General features: G+C 39.0%; 1 protein-coding gene across 1 annotated transcript; it reads left to right on the forward strand.

The window, feature by feature from the left end:
- The first annotated feature begins 2,208 nt into the window (after positions 1 to 2,208).
- On the forward strand, positions 2,209 to 27,663 carry hdac8 (histone deacetylase 8). Its single transcript, XM_026353067.1, has 11 exons — positions 2,209 to 2,715; positions 2,824 to 2,876; positions 4,505 to 4,635; positions 5,539 to 5,680; positions 6,104 to 6,216; positions 6,400 to 6,477; positions 6,577 to 6,685; positions 7,828 to 8,000; positions 8,916 to 9,010; positions 17,198 to 17,303; positions 25,643 to 27,663. Exons 1-11 carry the CDS (start codon positions 2,602 to 2,604, stop codon positions 25,663 to 25,665), a joined length of 1,137 nt encoding a protein of 378 aa, XP_026208852.1. The 5' UTR covers positions 2,209 to 2,601; the 3' UTR covers positions 25,666 to 27,663.
- Positions 27,664 to 27,682: the final 19 nt, after the last annotated feature.

A 27,682-nucleotide genomic window follows, 5' to 3' on the forward strand; every position in this document is an offset into this window, starting at 1 on the left:
AATGTATCAAGCGGCCTAAATGGATGTGTAGCTCCTCTCTGTACCTACAGTGTATGAGAGGAAAATGTCCAGTGTGTCTCTACTTCAGCCTTAATACTTAACTTAGTGATTAGATAGAGGAACTCACAAACATGTGGAAACTTTCATTTTCAAGCTGACACATAAGATGACACTTGTGTGTATTTGCCATACGTAAATAGTAAAGTCCTCCCACATCACTTTTGATAAGGCTTCATTTTCTTGATTTAGTCAGATTTAATTTATTCAATGAACGATTCAGTTTTTTTTTTTTTGGTAACCTTTATTTCTGAGAATGCATGTTTAAATACTTTTCATGACCCTGGTCACAAGCTGCCACCTGAAGGTACACATATATAAGCATATTCAATCTGAAAAATATATATAATAAATCAAACTCTGGCCCTGGCATAATGGTAGCTGTAGTCTACGGGGAGTAAGTGAGTAGTTTTATATTTTGTTTTGAAACCGGAAGTCCTGCTTTCAGTGCAGGTGCCTTGATAGAGGTTAAAACAGTTTTCATAGAATAGCTGCAGTAATAAATTGTTAAGTTAATTAAGTTAGGAAGAAAAAAGCAAAAACGTTTCTAGACATTTAGAAACAGAAGCAGCTAAGGGCTTAAGAAACAACCCAAACTGCTTTGTAGATAAACTTGAACAGTCGCTGTTACAGAAATTCAACCAGGAAGCAACGTGAGGCGGAAACAGTTCTGTAACAAGTAACAATAATAAATAGATTTATTGGTGCTCTATCAGGTGTCATGCTTTAGCATTACTTGCAGTCAATGGTTGATAAAACAATAATGTTATACTGTCCCGGTGAGTGAACCGTGGTACAGAGAAAGATTTTGGCGGCCTCTGGTGAAAAATCCAGATTTATTCCCTCAAGCTGCTGATACAGGTCAGGGCCCCCTCAAAGTCTGCTGTCTGGGTTTTATGGACTAAAGACACTTGTACTCAATAGCCTACTGCATTTAATTCCTCATATTATTCACTTTACTTTATTTAACATTTTGCAAGAGCTTATACAAATCCCCATAGCTGTTTATTTGATTAATTGAATTGATTCTACTTCAATTCTACTGGTATCATTTTCTGAAAGATGTGCTACATTTACTTTTAATAATGGCAGTTCTTCAATCATTTTAAGGTCATTGGATTTTTCACTTTTGAATTTTCACAAACCAAACAATCAACTGATTAATCAAGAGTACACTCCCAGGTATTTGTACTCACTTACGACCTCCACCTACTCCCCCTGTATAGAGAGATGGATGACAGGATTTCCTGAAGTCCAGCACCAGCTCCTTTGTTTTACTGATGTTGAGCTGAAGATGGTTGAGTCCACACCGGTCCACAAAACTGTCCACCACTGGAGAAATCAAAAAACATAATACTCACTAAGGCCCTGGGCTTGTCCAGGTGGGTGTAGGTGCGACGGAGCAGATGTATGATGGCATCATCCACTCCAAGATAATAGATAGATATTAGTAAGCAAACTGGAGGCGGTCAAATGAGAGCTTAAACAAGGGTTGGAGGAACTCTGGGATCAGCCTCTCAAAAGCCTTCATAATTTGTGAAGTTGGAGCCACTGGTCTGTAGTCATTGAGGCTGGATCATTTTTAGTCTTACTCCTGGCTAGACTTTTGTATTTTACTTAAATCACAGTTAGTGGCAGCATATATTCTGGAATAAAACTCAACAGCTATCCTAGGTCCCGCCCCTGTTGCCCTTTGTTCGCTGCAGGTTGGGATTATCTTCATCAAAAGCTCTATTTTCATTTGTTTTATACTAAAATCTGTGCAGCCTATACAGACAATTTAGTGGCAAATGGAGTGAAAATAGAGTGACATTTTAATTAAATTACATCTGATCTGATCTGCCCATTTGTTTCTCTTTCTACTCCACAACATGTAACACGTTTAATCTTTCATATAATCAGTATAGGAGCCAAGTCATAATTGCTCATTTACCTTGCATGTACATTTGTACAGAGTTCGTATACTTCCACTTTTATCCAGTTCATATCTCTTATGATGTTTTTTTTTTTTTTTTTGTATTTGTATATGTCTTTGGTATTCGTTGTGGACAGCAAAGGAAGAATTTCATTATAAAGGGAAACATGTTTTCCTCACTGTGCATATCACAATAACTGCTTTAAATCTTGAATCTTAGTAGTTTGGCTACTTTAGAGAAAAAAAAAACTACAAGTGATCCCAGAATGCTTGTGGCTCTGCGTGCGTGCGTGCTACTTCAAAAAACGTCCGCTCACGCAACCGAATGTTGGATTTTTTTGTGTGACTAGATTGAAGCAGTTCCTCATTTTACGTCTTACTAAATCATAGAAAATCGTTTTACAAAGAAAATAGAACATATAAGTATTTATTAATGTATTTATTTGCATTTTACCATCTTGATCTTTCCCATAACCGAGTGGCGAACAGTGGCAGTGAACCGACTTCACCCCGGGGAGTGTTGACGATGTAACACCACACTGGAGAAGAAGACGCCGCTCGCATCTTTTCGCTGTGAATTTATTTTTCTCTCCAGTCTCCGTCAGTTTTTCATCTTCTATCCTCCGTAAATGAGTTGCAGAGGAGACAGTGACGATGATAGCAGCAGTAAACGGAGAGTCGCCTATGTCTACAGCCCGGAGTACATCGAGACTTGCGATAGTTTATCCAAAGTGCCTAACCGAGTGAGTAGGTTTGAATGAGGAACAATACTTAGTTTTTAGGAATCAACTCGGTTTTGTATTTAGCGTTAAATACTTTTAATGAGTAGTTTCTGTTTTCTCCATTTCCAGGCGAGTATGGTCCACTCACTGATAGAAGCCTATGGTTTACTTAAACACATGAGGTGAGTTGTTGCTAGATTAAACTGCACGTTGTGTCTTCTCTCTCTCTCCCTTAGTTGTGTTTCCTCCTCTCTGTTCTCCTCTGCACGTATCTCCAGCTTTGGAGCTGTATATTTAAGTGCAGTTACTGGCCCTACCGACCTGCCCAATGTTTTTCCTGCTTGTTGTTGCCTGCTGTTCTTTTCGCTCTCCTGTTTCCACTCACCCCAACCGGTGTTATGCCGAGATCTGCATCCCCCACTCTAATCAGGGAGGAGGATGCAGATCTCGGCAACTCCGAGTTGCCAAGTATTGTACCCTCTCCCTTATAACTGTAACACACGTTATATCCATCTTTTAGATTATATTGAGCTATTTTGAGCTTAAGTGTGACAAAGTACACCAAAGATCTTTGTCCTATTAAAAATGTTATAGCAGATTAGTAGTGTTGTGGTTAATGAAGGTTTTCATTTTGGTTCGTTGAATGTGTGAATGTTATTAATGGGTCATACATTATCAAGGCAAGTTTAATGTAATAAAATCTCTGCTAATAATAACAAGATTTGCAAACTTATGTGAACTTACTATGATTTGAGCCACTCACACTTTTGCGTATGCGAATTTTCACTGTCAGCTTAAAATAATCTAAAAAATGGACAATTTAAAGCATTTGGTTTGGCTACAACGTGTGTTTCAGTTAATAAGGGAAGGGGGTGCAATATTTGGCAACTCGGAGTTGCCGAGATCTGCATCCCCCTCCCTGATTAGAGTGGGGGATGCAGATCTCGGCAGGCATGCAAAACTCGTCATAACACCGGTCGAGGCAGATGGCCGCCCAGCCTGAGCCTGGTTCTGCTGGAGGTTTCTTCCATTAAAGAGAGTTTTTCCTCTCCATTGTTGCCTAGTGCTTGCTCAAGTGGGGTGGTTGGGTTTCATTTTAAAGACCATTTTACTAGCTTCCAAGTTCTTATGGACTTCTGCAGTGGGATGTTTCATACAGCAATGTAGCTACCAATTTAGCTGCTTAAGTAAATTAGTTTTGTCTTCTGTCAATCCATCTGCATAAACCAGGGTTGAATACAAAATGTGAAAAACTAAGCATGTTGGTTTATGCCTGAAAAGACTGCTGTAGTTACCGTAAACAAGTTAAACTGTGTGAGCTGAAAAGCAGCTTTGCAATGCCTTAAATGTGAAAATCTTTGTAGACTGTTAAATAGGAGAAACTGGTTCTAACACTGTGTATATGGCTGCAGAAAAAAAAACCTTGAAATGACCTGGTTTTCTGCGTGAATTGGTGATAAAATGTGATCTCATGTGCGTCTGACAAACACAGTGTACTTCATCTAATATCAGACACACAATCACTGTGATTCACTTATTTCTCACACCTCCTGATACTGAGAAGTAAATGAACCCTTGGATTTAAAAGATGCATGTTTTTATTACATTGTTTGGGCTAAAAGGTTTATTTTCTTAGCTTGAATCACATTGCTCTGTCCACTGTACTTCACCCCCTCGAGTGATGTTTTCTTGTTAGTGTTTAGTGCACAAATTATATTTTATTTAGAGCTTCATGAAATAATCAGTGAGAAGGATGAGCTACTCTACCACTCTACCAACATTTATTTTAATAATAATTTCTTTTCTTCAGTATCGTGAAGCCTCATCTTGCCACCATAGAGGAAATGGCCAAGTTCCACACAGACTCATACCTGGAACATCTACATAAAATCAGCCAGGATGGAGACAATGATGATCCCCAGTCAGTTGATTATGGCCTGGGTGAGACACACCAAGAATCATTCAAATCTACAAACCTATATGTATTACTGGAATCTGTTAATTCTACTAACTTTAATGCTAATTCATATAAAGAAACCACAAAGTGTCATTTTTAAGTCTACTTACATACTGTAGGTCTAGAAAAATGTTCATTTAGACTACTAGAGAACATATACAGTACTTTTTTATAATCTAAGCAGTTGTTTTGTGTCTGTGATTTATTTTATTCTTTAAAGACACTTGTGTTAAACAGGTAGGTATTTATTGTAGCTTTAACTAAAGGCACAAAAAATGAAATTGAGATGGTGGCCCGGAGATTTCAATGCAAAAGTATCAATTTAAAATCTATGTCTGTTTGACAACACATGCACAGCATTTAGAAAAAGGCTGCAGAGTGATTATTCGATAGCATCTCTGCACAATCAAATACATATCATTGCAGTATGTTAGCAGCAGAGGGCATTGTAATGCTGGATTTAAAAAAGGCCACAAATTAAAACTATGGTCTGCACACAGCTTTCCTGTCCTCTTCACTTTGACCTTTTGTTTTACTTTAGAAGTTAATGCATTTTTATAAACTCTGTTATTACCGTATGTCGTATTTCTATGTTTTGTTGTTCTTGGATGTCAGGCCAGTTCCATCCTTCTCTGAGGTTTACATTTCAAACGTTGGACTCAACACCTTTATCTTCTGTGAAATGCTGCTTATGCATGTACTGTCATTATTTCTACAGTATACTGTTTACTAATGTTCTTATGCATAAAAAAGAATTGCAAATACAAAGTAATCACATTTAATGGAGCATTTCAGTTTTCTGATAAGTCAAAACAGGTGCTTATGCTGTTATTTTTGACATATCTTTTTACCCTTCACCCCCTCTCTCTGTGTTTCTCTCCCTTCAGGTTATGACTGTCCAGTGGTGGAGGGGATATTTGATTATGCAGCAGCAGTAGGAGGTGCCACACTGACAGCGGCTCAGTGTCTGCTGGACCAAAAGTGTGAAGTGGCCATCAACTGGGCAGGAGGGTGGCACCATGCTAAGAAGTAAGACAAGGAGTTCATACATTGATATATTGTATATCCACTTTTGTATACATTAGCACACACATGCAGACATTTTTTTTTACAGTGTTTCTGTTATAATAATGTTAGAAAATGCTTTTGAAAAATATGAAGTCTGCAGTGCTTACATTTGTTTATGGGTTTATGCTGTAACCAAATAAAAAACATAAACATTTCAAGTTTTTTTTTGTTTTCTTGGATATTTATTTTGTTCACTAATCAAAAACTAAATCTACCATGTTATCATGTGTCTTTAACTATGCTACCAACTACAGTAAGTTTTAAAAATGCCCCCCTGGTCTCTGCCAACTGCTCTCATCAGTTGTATCAAATGTCCAGATGGGGGTGCTGTAGCTAAAGGTCAGAATTTCAAAGCATTAACTTTCCTCTCACTTTCTCCCCCAGAGACGAGGCATCGGGTTTCTGTTATGTAAACGATGCTGTGTTGGGAATCCTCAGACTAAGGGAGAAATATGAGCGAGTCCTCTATGTGGACGTTGATCTGCATCATGGAGATGGTACACACAAAGAGTGAACTTAACAAAACACAACCAAAATTGCATTGCCTTCCAAGCAAGGTCTTACAAATAATTTGTAATTTGTTTATTTATCACATTTATCATGAGCCTGAATTTCAGTTCAATAAGTTTTACCTTCTGATATCATTCAGTTTTCTTTACTGAACCACCCTCTCTCTGTAGGTGTTGAAGATGCCTTTAGTTTTACATCCAAAGTCATGACCGTCTCTCTGCACAAGTTCTCTCCTGGATTCTTCCCAGGTCAGTCCTTGCAAGAAGTTTTACATACAACCTATATTTAATATAATAGTGAGAATAGTGTGAATTGTGAGACAAAAAGCTAAGCGTGTTTATGTCTAGGTACGGGTGACTTGAGTGACACAGGACTGGGAAAAGGCCGCTGGTATGCTGTAAACGTCCCACTGGAGGATGGCATCAAGGATGACAGATACTACCAGATTTTTACTAGGTAAACAGAAATATATAGAATGAATTACCAGTAATTCCCCACAAAGCATAGACACTCTCTGTTATTCCTGAGGAGAAAGTTCATTTTCCCTCCCCTTCAGTGTTTTGTTCAACAGGAGATTGTGCCCAACGTGGGGGCTTAGATTTGGGATTTTCCAGTCGAAGGTTACTGACCAGAAACCTATTAAATGTGTGCTACAGTTCCACCAGCTTTTCCCGTTTTGGGATGTGTTCACTCACATTCATAGGATTTGGAATGGATATTTAAAAACATGCAATCGGCTTTATTGTTATCATGTTACTTTCGGAAGCCATTAAAATCTACATTTGGCCAAAGAGAAAAAGCTTTGAACTGAGCTGGGCAAGAAAAGCTGCATCTGAGTGTAACGGACCTGTCCATCAAACAGCTTCAACATTTGTCTGTGGTAGCTGCATTTCATAGCATGTGCCAGAGGCTTTATTATGGTTTCTTGAACTTAAGTAATTCCTCAGTTGTGCTGCTGATTGGTTGAAATGAGTATAGACTAGTGTTCCAGCACTTCTCATTGGTGGACAAAGGGTTAAAATGATAGAGGGTCACATGATTCACCTAGACTCAAATAGTTCCAAGAAGATGTTTGAAAGAAAAGAGAGATTTAGCTACAAAAAATAACTATTTTACAATAAAACAAATCACTACCAATATAAAACAATAGAAATGGTTCTGGTAAGCAGTTCTTGAAAACTGTTAACTAACACACGTTAGCTGAACTTCTTCTGTTAATCTGTTGGATGGTAATGAGCTAAAATTCTGTAAAACATAGTGTCATTATTCTGCAATAGTTGTTGCTAAGTCAACAATATACCACTATAATTAAATTCTAACCGATTCAATTTGTTATCTTTAGGAAAAATGAAAACAAAGCACCACTACTACTAGAAGTTCCCACAGTTTGGAACTATTTGAAGTCTCCATGTTCCATGTTCCACCAACCAGACAGTAGAATACTCTCCACAGGAGAAGCCACAGCTGGACAGATGTTGTACAACCTGCTAGCAAAACACACATACTTGTGTGTTCGGTTAAAACATACTGGCTCCTGCTTGACTCCTGCCTGCATCGTCACAGGTTAACAACACGTTTACTGCTGTCATGTGTTGCAGTGTGATGCAGGAGGTGTGGGCACAGTTCAACCCAGAAGCCGTGGTGATGCAGTTGGGTGCAGACACCATGGCGGGAGACCCTATGTGCTCCTTTAACATGACTCCAGTGGGGGTGGGCAAGTGTTTGCAGTATGTCCTGCAATGGCAGCTACCTACACTACTGCTGGGAGGAGGTATGGTGTGTGTGTGTGTGTTTATGTTTATGTTTATGTTTATGTTTATTATTCTGGCTGATGTTTGTGTGTGATTGCTTAGGTGTATCACTGTGTGTGTGTGTGTGTGTGTCTGTGTGTGTTTTATGTCCCCATGTTTATATTTACATCTACTTGGTTTATTAAAATACACTATAGATAGTGCACCATGGACTTTGCATGTGTTTGAATCTCAGTCATTTACTCACTTGTGCACAATTAAACACACACATACAGTACACACACACACACACACGCACACACTCACACGCACACACTCATGCACACACCCACACCGTACTCTGTTCCAGACCCTTCAGCCCTTGGCCAGATGATAGCTACTAATTATACGACACAATGAAGCCATTTTACTCAACTACAATCCCACCTCTCTTCCTTTCCCTCCCTCCCTCTCTGTCCTACATACTTTCTCTCCGTTATATCCTCCTCTCTCTCTTGGTTCTCTTGATTTTAAGTCCATCCTCTTCATCCTTCATTCTTTCTATTAGTCCTTTGTGTGCAAGAGAGAGTTGGTAACTTTTCTGACCTAACATTTTGTCTTCTGTGGTGGTGATGCATATTTTGACTACATCCATGCTAAGATAGCTCTATTTTAAAACTCTTATCTTTCTTATTTGAGCTTTTTTTTCTTTATATTCTACTAACCTAAACAGTTCCAGTTGCTATACTGACCACAATCCCTTGAAATAAAACAGCTCTTGAGAACGTTTGTGGGTAGCTAGTTGTCGTGAGATGAACTTTTGCATGTTTAGTTTTCAGGAACCATGAATGTCTGACATTTATTCTGCATGTAACCACATAATAATGTATAATATTGTACCTGACTTAACTTTCCTATATGTCTGCCTGTTTTTCTCTAACTCGTCCTATCACCAGGTGGTTACAACCTGGCTAATACAGCTCGCTGTTGGACCTACCTGACGGGAGCAGTGCTGGGAAAGAGTCTTTCCTCTGAGATACCAGACCACGAGGTATCACAACACACACACATACACATTAGCGCTCTCTCTCTCTCTCATGGCTGCAGTCACACACATTTACATATTCCCACATCAACACAAACATGCTCATTCATTGTGTCACACAAAAAATCGGATCCACAAAACCACCCCCTTGTGTTCACCGTCTGCTGAGTCACTTCGTCTAATCAAAGATGGCTGCCTGCTTCTCAATAAAGGGGTTTGTCTCCAGGTGAGTCACAGTGTGTATATGTGAGAAGAGAAGAGTGGTAGTGTTGACAGTTCTCTCTGTCTGCTGTAGAACGGTAGGCAGCCAGGTCATTTTTTAATTTGCAAAATTTTATTTGACATAAAAAGAAATTAGGGGAGAAATAATATTGAAAGGATGGTGAATAATGAAAGGATTAGTTAAGCGTTTTGGGATGTGCACATGTAATTGTTTCTTCTAAGAGATGCAGAAGATAAGATGATGCATGGATGTATAAGGCAGCTCCTCAAGAAATAGGAGGAAAAATCGCACAAAATACATTACATTGTAAAAATGTACTGTATGTTAACTAGATCAAATTGTTTTGGTTAATTCATGGATTCATTCCCAGTTAATACATGAAATCTTGTGGTGTTTATGCACTAGAAGACCTACAGTTTTGTATCATGAGACACTACAATGGTACTCATGATACAAAACTAATGTGTTAAGATGCTTCCTGCAGGCTACCTTTAACAGGATTGTCAAACACAACGTGTACTGTAAACCTGTGGTTATTGCACAAATCAGTGCACTGTGAACCATGTAAACACTTAAACTGGAACTTATTGTGGTTATTCACCGTAATTAGGTCACAGTGACCTATTGAACACTTTCTGGATTTAATTTAGCAAGGAAGGAAATGTCCCAGAAAAGACTGGGAATGTACAAGCAAGAAAGACACATGGTGATGCCAATGCCACTCATTCACACACAGACATTCCCTCTCTCCAAACTGATTTTTGGACCTTGCCTTGGTCAGATGTAATGAATAGCTACGAGTACTTTGGCTGTGTGTGTGCCTGTGTGTGTATGCATTCTGACCATGATGAAGGTATCTTTTGTTTCTCCCCGTCAGCATCCAATGGCCCTAAATAGCCTTTGACCTCATTAAGAAGTACTCATTGAAAACACAGCAACTATCAGTGTGGACAGCTGCGGCAGAGGAGGACACACACTCACATACACCCATTTCAACCCCTAAATTAGTTAATTCAAGAAACGGCCACCCTCATGTTTTTCACAAACTGGAATACTTAGTATTAGTAAATGGTATTAGTATTAGTTGTTGGCTTCTTTTTTATTAATTTAATATATAATATAGAAATTATGTTTCTACCGTTGCAACACTACACAACTTTACACGGATACATGTGCGTATGTGTGTGTGTGTGTTCATGGCTCTCCCTGTGCCCATTGTGCTTGATAAGAGGGGCATTTATCCATGATGACCAAGCAAAGCTGAAGTTCCAGCGACACGGGGAACAAAAACTACCTTTGTCCCCCCTCCCCTCCCGCGTCTGTGTCCATCCACCCTTCTACTCTACTGTAGACAAAACCACATGAATACACACATTCATTACAGTCAGATAATGTACTGGTCTGTTTTAAAATGCCTTTGTATTTCAGTTGTATGATAAATTACCATTAAAATAGAGGAAACAATTGGTGAACCATCCATTAGGAAGTGGCACTAAGTGAGGTGCTTTCATTTCTGAAAAAGACTCAAGTAGAAGTAAAATAAATGCTCACTGGTTTTCACTGCGGTTGGTCGTAAACTTACAAATGTCTGTCAAACTAAAATAATAAATGATGCTTCTCCTAGTTTCAGACCTTCAACAATAATCCAATTTGTATTGGTTCAGTTTTGTTTAAAATACTTAACCTGTTTATTTATTTTTTATGAAATAATTTTAAAACTTTTTTCTCAGTATCTCATAGAGTGCATAGTTTCTGGTACATACATGGCAAAGTGACTATAAATAGTAGCCTAAAAAACAAAAACATCAGTCAGCATTGGCCCGTCACATCAACAATAGTGCTGTAATATTCACTGATTACCAGACAAAATATTACCCTGCAGATAACCCACACAATGGCCCCGCTTCTATGACACTTATTATACAGCAATATCTTACAAAAACACAAGTAAAAGTGCTTTTTGTAGTTTGAACCAAGCATTGCGCTGCCAGGTCACAAGTCATTAACCCTTCCCGTTGACTTTTATTGTCTGTTAGTGGTTAGTTGATTTTGATTAACCCCCCCCCCCCCTATTGTGTGATAGCAGCAGAGCCAATCTGTGTGTGAATCGGAGGGCAGCAATATGGAGTCTGCTAAAAATAGCCACAGATGTGAAAGGCTAGTCAGTATGTATGATTAGTTGGGTTCAGAGATTGTGTATCTAACCCACTTTGTTTTATGAATCCATATAATCTTACTGTGTTTGTAACATTGGTTATTCCCATGTGCAGCTAGTAGCATAAAATTTAGCAAATTAAGCTTTTTTAGATTCCCTGAAATGTCCAGAATATTTTAAGAATGCATTTTCATTTTGGGAAAATGTAATATATTGTAATGTATTATATTATGTTATTAAGAAGACATATACAGTATAGTGTATGTCTTCTTAATAACATACAGTATACAACAGTATAGTACAAGACAGTATATTAATGAGCTATGTTAGTGAGTCATGTGCTAAAAGTCCATACAAACTAAACTAAAATGTGGGAATTATGTTTGACCACCAATTTTCAAATGTTATATTATAGTATTAATTACGATCCTATATTAGCACATTGAAATGAAAAAGTACAAATCCTTTTTGCATCTTTCCAGAAAAAATCGCCTGCAATATCTAGTCAAATTTAAGCATAATATAAATAAGTATTAGTAAAATAGTAATAATAGCAATTGCTTGGTGAATAATTAGAGCTGTTCATCTACCTTTCTATAAAAATCCAACCTGCATCTTCCTCCCCCAAATCCTGCTCTTCCGTAATTCAGTTGCATTAATTTCCCATCCGATGATAAAAACAAACTATTCAAAATACATTTGTATTTTGAATTTAAGGAGAGGACCCTTACCCTAAGTGGAAAATTATATTCTAATAAATTTGCCACCAAGCTTCACATTTATGCTAAAAATCCTGTGATTGCTAGAAATAAATATACATTAGAATTTGGCACATGCTTGATTTGTAGACCAACATCATTGTTTTCTGTCCTTTTGTCTTACCACAAGCCTCATTATCAGACTAAAATGCTAATATATTACATAAACACTTTGGACCCAAAGCCAGCCACCATTTATTTTACTGTACAAATTCCTATGATTATAGATTAAATAATTTTTTGGAACAAGTCGAATGCACATACTGATCAGCCGAGGCCATGATGAATCTTTTTGAATGTCCCTCATATCTAGTGAAAACAGCATAAGTAAATACAAATGCGTGACTGTCTCAGAGCCACACAGGAAGGGAGGACGTCTCTGGTCCCAGATTGGCAGCAGGGAAGCGTCCCGCCTCTTTACTTCCTACTTCCTCTTTTCCTGTCTGCAGCCACATCCTGTCCTGCCCCTCACTGCCGTCAGGGATGTGTTGGCTCCCAGAGCCACAGGCTCAATCACCGGAAACGTCACTGTAGTAGTGTGTGTGTGTGTGTGTGTGTATTAAGACTGAGGGACATTCTTCTGTTTACATAATGACACAGAAAAATGTTCTGTGAGAAAAGCTGACATTATTCTCATCCTCCTTAATTCATTTTCTATCAACTCTGTATTTAGATGTCTGCTGCTGTAGATTGTTTGACAGATTATCAAGGTAGGGAAAGTGGCTGGTGAATGTTGGGATGTACCAACAATGAGCTGAAGGTGTTAGTTTCCTGTTCTGTTTCCTTTCAGGGCGTCATGTCTTTGTTACACTTGTCTTTTTAATGTCTTCTTTTGTTTAAAGTTCATTTACAGGCTAGAAAATGGCATCATCGTTCACTTCTTCTTTTTATTATTTTTATTTTCCTGTTGGACAAGATATATTTATACTTTTTAGCCCTGTACTTTTAATACTAGAACTTTTCTAATAATTTCTTAAAATTATCAAGCGTGAAAGAGTTAAAAGGAAGACTGATAGATGAGTGAAGAAAGGATGGATTGATGTAGAGTTAGGGAGGGTAGGACAAGTCCGGGTTGGGATTTGTGCAGCGGGCCATTTTCCTTTCCTTGTTGAAAACATTTATTAGATAGCAGCTTGATAACAAATTCCATTTGTTTTTGGAGACGTTTCCCCTCCGCTGTACAGCTCAGCAGCCTTCATAACTGGAGATCCCGCTGATCACTGTAAAAACAAACACTTTCTCGCACATATTTGTTCGATTTAATCAAGGTGAAAGTGCTGGATGGTTGTGCGTAATAAAGCAGGAGCCTATCTGCATTTTCAGATGCTGTATTAATTTAATAAAACAAAGAAGAGTTTTTATACAAACGACTGTGTCAGAATCAGTCAAAAAACATACGGGACCGCTTGAACCACAATAATTAATGTTCATGTCAGTTTAAAACATCTGTTGGTTATAAAGTGTTTAATTCTAGTTCACAGTTTATTTACACTGTAATCATTATTCAGCTGTGCATTTGCTGTTGGAGTTTAGTTTGTTAAAGTGGCGCTGCTTCAGAAATAGGTGTGGTTCTGTCTATTATTAGTGCATCAACACTGACAGCTCACTTTCCCCTGCTTTTTTCTGAATAAACCTCCAGCCTGTTTGGTCTGCTTCACCCACCTGTCCACCGTGCGCGCTGAGCTTGCCATAGAAATACATACATAGGAAACGCAGCTTTCATGGTCAGGAAACAAACCCTGTTTAAACTGATCATTAAAATAAGTAATTAGAGACCAGTTCTCTATTTGGTCTTTCTGTTGTCATGTGCTCTCAAACTAATATCAATGATGCTAAATATGCAATGACTATAATATATATTTTTAAATACTATAAGATATATCACAATTACTCTAACTGCCTTATATGAGGTACAACTACTATATCTTACTACAATGACTACTAAACCCACTACTGTAATGCTATTTTGACTGAGTAGTACATCTAGTTCTACTGTTCACTTGTTACTGCTTTAACTGGTACTGATAACCTTTCCGCTACAACTTTAAGAACAAATCAGTTCATTACAACACATTAACCTTACTTGAAAACAGTCTCCACGGGCTGAAGTTATATTTTCAGTCTAACTTTACCCACGCTAAATAAAAACACTGAAGTTAACTACATATGCAGATGTTTAATAATCGTCTGTACTGGCAAAAATGATAAATATTTGCTTAAACTGTCCTCTTTTAAACATAGTTATGAAAGCTTAGTCAATAAAGACACCTTGGTTCACATACACACACACACACAGCGAACTCTGCACCAAGGCCAGTGTTTCTCACAGTGAATGATGGGCAGAGGGTCCATGTTAAGTACTATAGTAAATAATCAGGGACCTTACACTATTTATCTCCCTGCATGTCTCTACCAGAGACACTGGAGCCAGACAGCGGGTATTTTCTGTCTCTTGACCTTGTATTGGTGACGCAGATGTACTGAGTCACATAATCATGACTTTTTTTTTTTATTATTTTCTCAATCTCATGCTCACTACACAGCATCATTTCTTTTCTTCTTCTCTCCCTTTACAGCTGACTTACTGAGAGAAGCTGTAGCTGTTGGGAGTTTTATAAAAATGTTATAGTAAACTTAGTTTTCCTTTTACGATTATCCGCACCTCTGCTTTTTTGCTTCCACTCTCGTCCCCTCATTGACATCCAAGCCAAACAAGCAGACAGCAGGAGAGAGTGTGTGTGTGCATGTGCACGTGCATGTGTGTGTGTGATGCTGGACAGCAGGAGACAGAGCACTGGGTTCATGGGAATATATTCCGAGTTTGCATGTGTACGTGTGTAACTACTCTCATGTAGAGCTCTGCTGAGACCGGAGGTAAGACAGAAACTCATCAGACTTAATTGGAAACATACACACACTCCATGGACATTTACACAAAAACACATGCACTTTTACCTTCATCTACATTTACTACACACACTGGCATGCATTCCCACTCTCTGACTCAAACGCACCTACACACAGGGCTGTTAAACAAAGACAGAGTTGTCTTTGTATTTCAAGCAAACAAAAGTGTACTCCTACTGCATGTTGGCTCAGCTCAGCTGTGTGTGTACATCTGCCCAACTTCGTGTGTGTGTGTGTGTGTGTGTGTGTGTGTGTGTGTATTTGTGTGTGTGTGTGTGTGTGTGTGTGTGTGTGTTGCCAACCAACCGTCTAAGGTCTCCTTTAATGACATGCATATAATCCACGAAAAGGGTGAAATCCAGAACTAGATATCCCTGTTTTTACAATGACTGTGTCATCAGCGTAGAAATCATCATGGTATGTTTACTTAACCAGGCTGCCAACCTAAAGTAACACCTTGACATTTCAAAGAATACACAGGCATAAAAATATTTCTTTACCTGACAATAAACTAGCAATTTTGGTTAGTTAAAGATACAGTATTATAATTAATAATAATTATAATTAAAATATTAATTTAATCTACAGTATATTGCTTATTTTACCAGACATATGCTCCAAAACATTATAATGTGCAGAGGTGCTATCAAAGGCTTCTGTGATCTTGTCCCTGATAATAGTTTCTTGCAAGCTGTAGTGTAGGGTTGTATTCTACCAGTTGTTTGTAGGTTTGTGTGTGTAACACCGACTGTTACATACATATAAAAAGCTCAATGTTTTATTAAGTTCAGCTTAAATTTCTGAACTTTTCCTTTAGGTTGCATGTTGTAACTTTAATCATTTTATCAAATCCCTGTTCATTCTGTATGGGAGGCAAATTAGTCGTGTAGTCGCCGTTGTTTTGTGCTTCACTTACATTGGTTTGCTCTTTGTTTTCTGCTGAGTCTTCAGGGTCCAAGGCTTTCACAACAGATGCTGCGAATGAACTGACGCACTTGTGGTCAAACCTGGCCTCAGAGTTTGTTTTGCTCTTATGGCACTGAGTGATGGCCCGGCAAATTCCCTGGAAGTACATTTCTTTCAAACTGCTGTGCTCTGGTTTTAACTTTTGGTTGAACCTACTCTCCTTATTTCCACCTGTTTTTCTTTTTTTATGCTGGCTGGATTTGTTTTCACAGAACTGGTCCATCTCTGTTTGAAATGCCCGGATCTTTTGGTATTCGTTGAAATCATCTCCTGAGTGCTTTTGTCGATGTTGGTGAGGCCCAGGCTGTCACTGTGGGAGTTTCACTGATTTGTGGTTCCTCCTGTGTTCTGCATTACAGTTTCTTTCTCTACATGAGCCAGACTACACTGTCAAACATTAGACACCACATTGAATCCAGAATATATAAGGAACATGTGTCCCTCTGAGAGTTTAGATCAGAGTTTGTTTTTTACCCACACTAGTGGCTTGTCTCTAGGGTTGGCAATGTCACTGTCTGTTCGTTAGTCACTTAGTGAAGTACCTCAACAAATATTTAATAGGTTATTATGACATTTTGAGAGATATACAGATATACAGCATCATTATGAGGGTGTTTACATGCTACATGCATTTAGCTCAGGGCGCCACTATGACTGACAGAAGAACCGAACCGTCACAGAATCGTCTTGTCCGTCCGTGTTACCAATGTTGTCCTGCTTTAAATAAATTGACTCACATTAAGGGGAAGCATCTAGAAGAACAACCAGACAATGCACAAAGGGTATTTGTTGTTTGAGGAGGGAAGACGGCTTATATGCGAAAAGAGTGTGTAGCCAAATATTTGGAAGGGAGTCTTTTGATGTTTTCTACTGTTCTGAATGTACTTCAAAAATTTTTACAGAAATAATCCCTAAAAGCCTGTGTAAATATTCATCACGTCAGTTTCACAATCCAGTTTGTCAGTGTGTCCAAACCGAGGCCAAATTTTTCCAGGAAAGGAGCTGCCTTTTTTTAAAGTATGAGAGGAGAGACAAAGAGGAGAAAGTGTTCTTTGGTGCTCTGCAGCAGTGACTGTGTGCAGATGTGAGGAATAAAAGTTCAACTGTGAATAAACGTAAAGAAACATCATTTTTAAATCAATAAATCCGTAAGTAATGTGTGCTTGTGTATGTGTGGGGTTCAGTTTTTTACAGAATACGGACCAGACTACTCACTGGAAATCAGCCCGAGTTGTCGACCAGACCGCAACGACACCAAACACCTGGACCAGGTCGTCAGCACCATCAAAGGTGTGTGTGTGTGTGTGTGTGTGTGTGTGTGTGTGTGTGTGTGTGTGTGTGTGTGTGTGTGTGTGTGTGTGTGTGTGTGTGTGTGTTCTACCCTGAGCCCTCCCTCAAGCCCTTTTGTCTCTTCCTGGCTCTTTTTATGTGGAGTTTCATGTGTCTGTTCATGTTGCTATACGTCTGTGAGGGATGAAAGTGTGGCTTGTTCTTTTTTTTCCCTCTCCCTCTGGCTCTTAACATCCTTTTGCATGTGTGTGAGTGTGTGCATGTACTGTCGACCCCACTCTTTTAGCCACAACCTCCTTAGTCTGGGTCTTGATACTCCTGTTATTCTTCTTTTTGCATCTTTCTATTTCTATACGTTCCTTTATGTTTGTATATCCATTTGTGACTGTATGTATGTGTGTCTGCATCCATGTGGTTCAGCCTAATCCCAAGTCTTTGGTCTCTGTGCTGACAGCCCGCAGCACCCAAGAGAGATCCTCTTGCAGGGTGAAAGTTAGGCGAAAAGTTGAGCAGCAGGAGAATTATTGTAAAGAACCGAGGTCGGGAACAAAAACAGAAACAGCAGACAAGTATGTCTCCCAGTAGAACTATAGCCAAGGTTATAGATAAAGAGAAATGCGATTTGGTGTCTGTAGAGGTGTGTAGAGGTGTTCAACACAGACCAATGGGAAATCCTCCTTCTCTTTCTGCGTTAGTGAAGCGCAATTGACGCTGCAGTTACCTGTTCTATCTGCATATAGACAGCGTGTGGTAATCATTGAACAAAAGGTGCTAAAAAAACTGTGGTTTCTAGAGAGACCAAGAAGAATGAAATCAGGCCACGGTGTGGTCATATCATCATGTTTTATGTTGAAATGTGTAAGATAGACAGAGATTTTTTTTATTTTTTTTTATATGTAAGCACGACTGAAAGCTTGAGATGGATTTTGTTTCCTCCAAACCACAGAAGTCAACACTGGCTTTGTCTTAAACAGCATCAAACAGTTGGTTTGATGTTTTTTTTTTTTAACAGTCTTATAATGTTTTTTTGCATCTCCATTTATCCCAAATTGAAAGTTTTAGGTCTCCAGTAAACTATTTTAGTCTTTCTTCGTTTAAGATATTTTGACTCAGCACTCCCTTTCAGTTAAAGTCAGTCTGCATCTGTAGTTGCTGAGAGTTAAGAGCACCACGGTGTAGCTGTAGTGGAAGGAAACTTAACTTTACCTGCATAGGCAGATTTCTTGGACTTCTAACCTTTCTACCATTCAAATTAGAAACACTGTACATGCCAAACAGTTCTTTCTCCAACTTTTGTGGTCCACTCTGCAGGTCCACCTGGTTCTGAACCGACACGTGTTGGGACAGGTCAGGCTCTACAATGCTTCTTTGTTGTACGAATATTACCAGCTGTCTCCATAAACAATGACTGTGTCCAAAATCACTCTCCATCATATGAACCGTTTTTTATACAGAGATTCTGCTATATTCATGTAAACCTGACCCTTCCTTAAGACGCCTTTTCCCATTTACACTCAACCAAAATTTAAAAAATGGCCTAAAGCTGCTCCAATGATCTTTCTACACAACTACCGGTACAACAGTGTTAAAAGCGTGATGTTTAACATGCTACTCGTAATTCTGCTTTCAAATCAACAGTGGCTGATGGAGAGAACAGGGATGTGCTTTTACTAGTCTTGCACATTTACGGCATGATTCAGGCTCAAATAAGATAGAGGTGGGTTTGGTTGGGTTTGGTTTCTTGCAAGCAATGTTTTTGACATATGTTAGAGGAGAAATTAGAGACAAGTGGCAGTGTGAGACAGCCAGACGTATGGACCTTGGATGCTGTAGAGACTCCCACAACCTGGCAAAAGGCCTTGTGTTCTGGTTTAATGTCCTCTACAAACTTTGATGAATGTATACTGAATAGTGAGGAGACTCTAGTCATCACATGCACGCAATGTTATACAACAGCTCTTTTGGAAGGTACAAACTCAAGCATATGTTTCATACACACATTTAGATACTTGATTGAGAAGCTAATTTTAGAGGCAGCATCATTTGCTTATAAAGTCCATGTAAGGAGGCATGAATTCATACTGGGTGGCCTGGGTTGAAGCAAAGAAGTCCACACATGTTAAAAACCTGAACCAAACGTCTGCATCTATACCTATATTATAACTTCAGAAATTAGAAAAGAGAGCCTCTTTCTAGGGAACTTTTGAGACGTGGCGTACATAGGTACTGTTGACGTTAACATCACAGCAGAGAAGACAACAACATTACTATCGGTCTTGCGGTGATTCTCAAGAGTATGCCGACTTAAAGGTGGTTCCAAGTGGTGTTGAATGTTGCTGAGATTATATGATGCTGCCCTCATCAGCCATCGTGTGTATGTGTGGCGTTAATTCCTGGTGACGTGCACAGCGCTCCCTCACAGGGTACGCAAGGTCCCCATGATGCACAAGCAAATATTTAGTTAAAAGCAAGTACAGTCCCAGCCTGACTGTCAGATGTGTTCACTGGGGAGGACCATTTTGGTAGTGGGAAAACTCTGGTTCATTGTGAATGGGAAGTGGAAAGAAATATATGTTCTCAAATTGTATCCACATGAAGAGGGGACGTAGGATCTGTTAGCAGCTAAAACTTCATCAAGTCAAAGCGAACAGGTCATCGTACTCTAGAAAACGACTAAACTATCTTGGATATTGGAGCAGTTAATCCAAACAACTTTAGGTTTTGTGTTCTGAAAAACTCCAGGTCACATCAAATCAGGGGAACAGAAATTTATCTGCAGGAATTCAGTTGGTCTGTTGGCTCGCATTAAATCATCCCAACTGGCTGAAAGTATCGCTGGTTTCCAGTCATACGGCTTTTATTAGGGGCAACAGATGGAATGGCTGGATGAACGGGATGGATGGAGAGAATGAAAGGGAGGGCGAATGAAATGCAGAGAAGCAGAGGAAAATGTGTGTTTGGCTGCTGTATCTTTTATTCATCAGGCTCTCGGGCAGAGATGTTTCAATCTAGGGAAAATAATACTCTGTTTCAAAATGTCTTAGATTTTTTTAATACATTTCAGTCGTCACAATTTGTAAAAACAACAAAGAAAAGAGTGATACTTGGCATTCTTTGCCCATCCTTCAGGGCTTGTGTTTGCAGTTGGATCGAGATGATCTCATGTGGCTCTCTTGACCATTTATTTTCATCCTTTTAAATGTGAATCCAGGGGCTTTCTGCCCACTTTTCTTTCCTTTCTTCTCTCTCTACCACCAAAGATTCTGTCAGTTTCAATCTGTCACATCTGTTTTATGTCTTTTTTGCCCCCCCCCCTCTTTCTTTATGTCTCTTCTACCAACTTCTGCTCTCTGTCATGTCACAAACTACTTTTTACACACACTCTACCACACAACAAGCAAGACACCAAAACCTCAATGAGAAGTGAGTGTATTATAAATTTAAATGCTAAGGCAAATGTGCATGTCTTTTTGTCTCTGCCTCTGATTAAAGAATGACATGCATGTCTACAAACTTAACTAATGCACACACATGAACACTGAATAGGAATAGGCCATAACAGAGACACACACGCGCGCACCTCTCGGCAAACACGTCCACATGACATCACTGGGGTGGATAAGTGTTTCTCTGGTTTTGGAAGTGCCGTGCTGCTTATAAACATTGGTTTCCCGGAGAAACTGGGCAGTGCAGAGTTTGTATGTTTGAATGCTTGTGTGTGTGTTTTTGTGTGTGCGTGCGCCCACATCTGCTCTGTCTATTGGCACGAACGGACCATAAAGATTTAAATCTTCCCAAATATCCATTGTTTTTCCTCCTTTGTTCGGCATGTGTTATGCCCCTAATCCATGTGCTTAACTAACACTACACACATTAATCATACACAAAATGTGCTCACAGCCCACTATTGGATGAGGAAATTCCACTTTGTACCAGCAAGAAATAATGCAGGACATATGTATATGCATACAGTACCTTTTTGTAATTAAATAAAAAAGAGACATGACTTTGCTCTGCATACATCTATCACTGTGGCAGAACAGAAAATGATGAAAAGGCCCTGTTTATAGCTAAATCAAATGGGAATATTGTCTGCACAGGGGCCCTTCTCCTCAACAAACCTGCTGGCAGTCACACTCAGCTGAACTTTGATTAATCTAAGCTGGCCACTACTGTCCTTAGACTCTGCGGTGTGTTGAGCAGAATGATGGAGTTAGCACTTAAACATGCTAACACTAGCAATAATGCTGTCAGGCTTTCATTTTCAGATTTTTCCTTTTACCTCAGCAATGAAATATGACATAATTGCTGCTTTGATAACTTTCCAAAGTCGTAAAATCTCGTGTCGGAATGTTACAAAGGGCCGTGAAGTGTTTTGGCATGTGATAAACCTTAAATTCACAGGCGCTTTCTTTTTTTCACTGGTACCAGGGGCAACTTGCAGCCACAAACGGAGCCCCTTGTCTTGTTTTAACACGCCTATTTACAGCCTGAGCACCTGCTGAGTTGTTTTAAATGAATGTAAAAATTGGCACATTCATTATTCATTTTTACTTGAGCTACTTTTGCAGCGGCCACTGAAGCGAAGCTCATCTTTGCATTGAGCTGAACACTAACAGTAGCAATGGCTCACTCACTTTTATGTTCCTCCATTATCTCTCTCACCTGCATAAAGCATTTCAGCCCCTGATTTGACCAGTGCAGAATATAGATGAAATATACTTGCTACCTGAAATTAGACTGATAACATGGCCAGAATTAATGTGTTCACATTTAAAAGCTGTTATATTTACATGCTACAATGCTAACTTGCACAAAGTTAATAGTATAATAATACTATCTTTGTATTTTTAGTGTTAGTATAGTGTTAGTTTTAGTTACTGTACCACACAACTAGCAGTGTGCATGGTGATCATTGATTTTATTTACAGTAAGTTAGAGTTTTATGGAAAATGTATCCTCTGCAGTCTGGTATAACCAGGCAAGATCATATCTGGATCAACTGCATCTTTAATTTGGTGCAAAGAAAGTTTTAGACAGACAGTTGGCTTTTGTTACTGCCCAACATTTCCCCACAGTTGGTGCATTTTCAGTTAAAGGAGATTAAACATATAATACACAGTGTGAAAAGCAATAGATTTTAGATTTTAAAATGTAAAACACAATGTGCTTCGACTTCAAATGTTTCTTTTTTAGGGAATAATTCCGTGTTGGTTGTTGTTTCCGTCTGTTAAGCGTTCGTATTAATTGAAATGGGATTTTTATTAGGTGATTGTCAGAAGCTGCAGCAGCTGACTGTTTGTTTATTCACAGTTCTGTGTTTACGAGACTCTGGTAGCGTGATTTCCCCAGGGGCTGCTTGTTTGTGCTGTGGGTTCAGTGTCATCAGTGTGAGCTTGTGTGTGTGTGTGTGTGTGTGTGTGTGTCTCTGTCTGTAAACCGCCAACCTTTTTGTGTGACTGTATCTTATATTATCTGTGTGTGTGTGTGTGTGTGTGTGTGTGTGTGTGTGTGTGTGTCAGCAGGGAAACATCGCAAGGTCCTCCTGATTCACTCGCTTGTTAATTCTTCTCTTTGCTGACAAGATGCCTATCATGTCTCATACATTAAATGTACACACACACACAAGTTGTGCTCCCTCACAAGTGATACATCATGTATAGATTAAAACTTGAACAAGTAAATAACCTCCAGCAGTACCACCTAAAACACACGAATAGCATACGACCCACCCACAGACGCTGTGATAGATTAACATTCGTAGGGCGTAAATATCAGAGGCCCCCGTGGATGCTTGTCACTTTACTAGAATTTATTGTCTACATCATGTGGAAGGGAGAAAGTCAGCCTCTAACTTCTTGTGTTTTTTTATGTTATTATTCATATTTTTCAATTGCTAAGTTAATGTGAAGAGTGTGATAAATAACAAATAAAGCCCGTGGCAAGTCTCCAGAGCCCAGGGTGACGTCTTTTAAATTGTTCAAATACATTTTTTAACACCAAAAAAAAAAAAAGACTGAGAGCGGGAGATGAGGACAGTGTAAGCACTGACGTGCAGGAAGAGAGGGATGAGACAGAGGAAAGGGGAATCTTGCACACTATAACATTTTTGTTTGAGTTTTGTCAAGTTTCTAATGTTAAATATCCTGTAAACAGTTTTTCATTTGTTCTTGATGGTCTATTAGTGACCACTGTTCCTCTTTTCTAACACAGTTCCCTGTTTTATGCCCAGCGTGAATTTTTTTTCCCCTTCGTTACAGTATAAACATTTGCATTGTCTGTTGTTGCCCTGGATGTATTTGACCCAGGATGACTGTATCTGTTCTCAGTTGCTTCATGTAGCCTCCGATGTGACTCACTGGCAGCTATAACTGCCTTTGTAGTTGGGATTTACTGTCAGAAATTGTGGTGGACAAACTATTACAAATGATGCTATGAAGCAAAGGGAAAGTCTTAAAAATAATGATGACATGTGTTAAACACATTCTTTTCTACTGGCAACAAGCACAACAAGCTACAACATCAAATAGAAGCTACTGCCCTAGATGAACACTTTTGAGCCTTTAAGGCTTGAAAACAAATAAAGAGTCAGACTCACTGCATTATATTACAGTGAAAGGGACAGCATTAGGCCTTTTTAGACTCAAAGCACTGCTTTTAAAACACAAGTCTGTCTGTCTGGGACAGTGTGACTAAAACTGTGATACTCAACAAGTGGACATCAAACAGGACGACAAATTGTGATTTTCATATTTGAACTTAATATCTGCTATGTTAATCTGTCTACACGTGTCAGCAACAAAGACTATAGAAACCAATAATATGAAAACTAGACACCCTAGTGAGGGATGTGGCTGAAATGGGTAGGTCCTGAGACTCCACATGATACAATCTACAGTATCCTACATAGTGTGATAGATTGTATCATACCTTCTATGTATGTATGCAGGTATAGCTCATATTCATACAGTAGACAGTAGATTGAGAATCCAACAAAGCAATTAAAAGGATTATAAACTGAAGGGCGAACAATAAACAATAAATGGAGAAAACAGTGGTTCATGTTTGTAGTGGTAGTACATACACACAATAGTAACAATAGAAAGTTCAGGAGATACCATCAAAGTCACATAGCTATTGTGCAAGTTTATTTCCAACATGTTAAAATAAACAAGTTCATCTTCATTTCTCATCCCACCCTTAAAAAAAATGGAATTTCCACATTAGAGGGTGGTGGCTGGTGTACTGTGATTGATACAGATCGTCTCCCTGTGAACACTTTTCGGTCCCTGAATGCATCTTTAGTTGCGATCATACGCTCCGTTTACTGTTCAACTGGAAAATTTTGTAAATTCAATGGCAGTTGCTTTTATGACGTGTTCAGACACAAAAAATGTAGTGCACAATATATTACTTAACAACACGGTGCTGTGTGAAAGTAAAAACAACTCACTGTTAAAATAGCCATCAGTTGGGAAATTTGTTGCTTCACATTTTCTGTCAAAATGTTGCTTGGCCTTTACACTTCCACATTTAGCTTTACAAACACAGAAACCAAGACAGAGTCGTTAGGACCCAGAGGACAAACAAGTATTACAGACTGTTTATTTTTTCCATTGTGGTCCTTGATAAAGCTGCTGTTGTTGTCACTGTAGGCAGAACATGACAGGAGTCCACTGACAGCTCCACAATGGCCGACAGACAGGACATCCTCCCTCACTGCGTCAGTGCACCTCGACATGTGTCAGGGCAATTACTCATCCACTGAGCTTTTGTGTGTGCGACACACGCACGTGCATGTTTTTGCCTAATTAGGCAAATTAACATGACAAAAGACAAACAAAGTAGTATTGTTTTTAGTGTAAAGTAAACCAGTGACTGGACGTTAGAATGTAGCTATTGTACCCAAGAGCTTGTGTATGTGTCAGGAGAGGAAACCAATCTGTCTGTGCTCATGCAAATGAACTCACAGTGTTGCTAAACGCTGTCATTTCCATATGGATTCCCGTTTTGCATGCTTGTATTTCGTCAGAAGCGACTGGGCTTACCTCAGCCAGATGTTATTTTGCATTTTCATGGCACAAGTGTGTGTGTGTTTGTTTCTAAGTGTGTTTTTCCTCCATACTTCTTCCATCTTTGATTTGGTTTGTCCTGGTGTCCGATACGTCTATTTAGTCTTATCTTACTTCAAATGGCATGTTTGACCCTGTCCTCCCTGTGTGTGTGTCTGTGCGTGTGTGTGTGTGTGTGTGTGTGTGTGTGTGTGTGTGTGTGTGTGTGTGTTCACCCATGTGACACCCCCCCCACAGCTCTGATTTCTGTCTTTCTCTTGTTTACAGGGAATTTAAAGAATGTGGTTTAAGAGTCGGCAGCCTCAGCCTTCTCCACACACACACACACACACACACACACACACACACACACACACACACACACACACACACACCACGTTTCCAAACCAGGTCGATGCTCGGCGGCTTTAATGAAGACAATATGAAGCAGGACCCCTTCGGCCCCAAGGCACAGAGCAAATGAGGGAGGGATGAAGGCAGGAAAAAGAGCAAGAGAAGAGATTTTGGAAAACATTAGCTGAGTGTTTCCAGGGGAAAACAGTTTAATAAGGGGGAGGGGGTGCTGTGGTTGCTGTACAATGTTCACTGTTTTTAATCCTCTGTTTTTTTTAGTTTTTTTTAACAGTCTGTGTGAATAAGAGATTTTATGACATGGTTATGTAAAACCAAATTATATCAAGGTTTTATAGTCAGTTTTTTGGTATATATGTACGTGTTGCATCACTTCAACATTTTAAACTAAACGGAAAAAACAGATTGTTCTGGTGTCTGGTTTCACATTCACCCCCATACTGCTGGGATTTTAGTCCCCTGATAACTAATAAGAACTAAAACAGACAACAAAACGAAACAGCCGCACTCCCAGATTGCCCCATCATACTTATTAAAAGCCTGGGGTTCTGAACAGGTGTGGAAAGTCCTGAAAAGTTTGTGAAATGTCTAGAGGAACTTGGAAGGTTTACAAATAAACGGGGCTGGAAAAGTTTAGAAAAATAGCCAGTTATAAAAGTTATACTTTTTCAGAACTGATTTGTTCAGCCACATTGTCTTGACCCGTGGGCAAAGAGTGCAAATGAAACATCTGGACAGAGTTTGGAATTTTAAATGGAAAATATGCAGGGAAGGTTATAAAAGGATTTTCCACAGACAGACAGTATAACAACGATTACATGAACGTTAAGGAGGTTTTGGCTGGAAACAGCAGCTCTAACCTGGTTTGACTGGAGAGGTGACTGCGGACGGACTGGAAATGAAAATATGTCCCCTAAAGTGTATGTGCTTCTCAACCGCACCATGATATTGTCTGTTCACTAGGTTTATCAATCCTGGCTTCTTTTTTAAAATGTGTCTGAATGAAATTTCTGATTTTTGTTTGACTTGCTTGCTTTTCTTTGCAACATATGATTTAAGACTGTCTTATAAAGAAAATAATTTAGATTTAAGAAATGTGTCGACATTGATGTAGTTCTACGTTTTAAAAGTCCGATGTCAAAGCTCTAAAAATGGATTCAAATTGCCGCTGATAATTTCCACGTCTGTAGCTGTTTGGAAACCATCAGCATCTTGTTTAATCGCTCCAGCTGCAGCTTTTTGTGATGTGGCAGAATCATATTACAACAACTGGTGAACACCAAACTCAACACTGTCCAAATTCTCCAAATCTTCCAGTGATGCAGAGATACATGTGGCATTTGTTTTTGTCACTAGGGAAAAACAAGTGAGAGCTAGGTGTTGGCAGCATGAGATGCCATTAAGAAATCAGACGAATGTTGGAAACAGTGATTTAACAAAATGAAATGAAGAGCTGCAGTCTGGATTTCATCTGCATGCACCGGTTTTCTCTGGCTTCAGCTCCATCCATGGCAAAAAGTGGTACTAAGTGGACCTTTAGTGCTAAGTTTGATTAAGTTCATTTTGAAGATTGACGTGACATTAATGTTTCTGTTGTGTAGGTGTTACTGCACTTTTTTTAAAGTAAGAAAAACATAAATTCCAGATTTATCTTGCACCCTTAAAGAGCTATTGAAAGAAATGTTTTTAAAGCTAAATTCCAACACAATGTTTAATTGTGGTGTGTGTGTTTGACCAAACTCTTCAAATCTGAAATATATATATATATATAAATGCGTGATGTTCATCTATCAAATTGGTCGACAATTGAAAAGACATTAACGTAAACCAGTCTTCCTTTTATTGTTGCATTCGTTGTCACAGAGGGATAAAATTTTTTTGATGTGTTTTGATGTACATACCACACGGGGTTTGTTGAAATAAAAGACAGGAGAGCATGTTGTTGTCATGTGTCTG

Source organism: Anabas testudineus, chromosome 18, assembly GCF_900324465.2.
Source record: "Anabas testudineus chromosome 18, fAnaTes1.2, whole genome shotgun sequence".
NCBI lineage: Eukaryota > Metazoa > Chordata > Actinopteri > Anabantiformes > Anabantidae > Anabas > Anabas testudineus.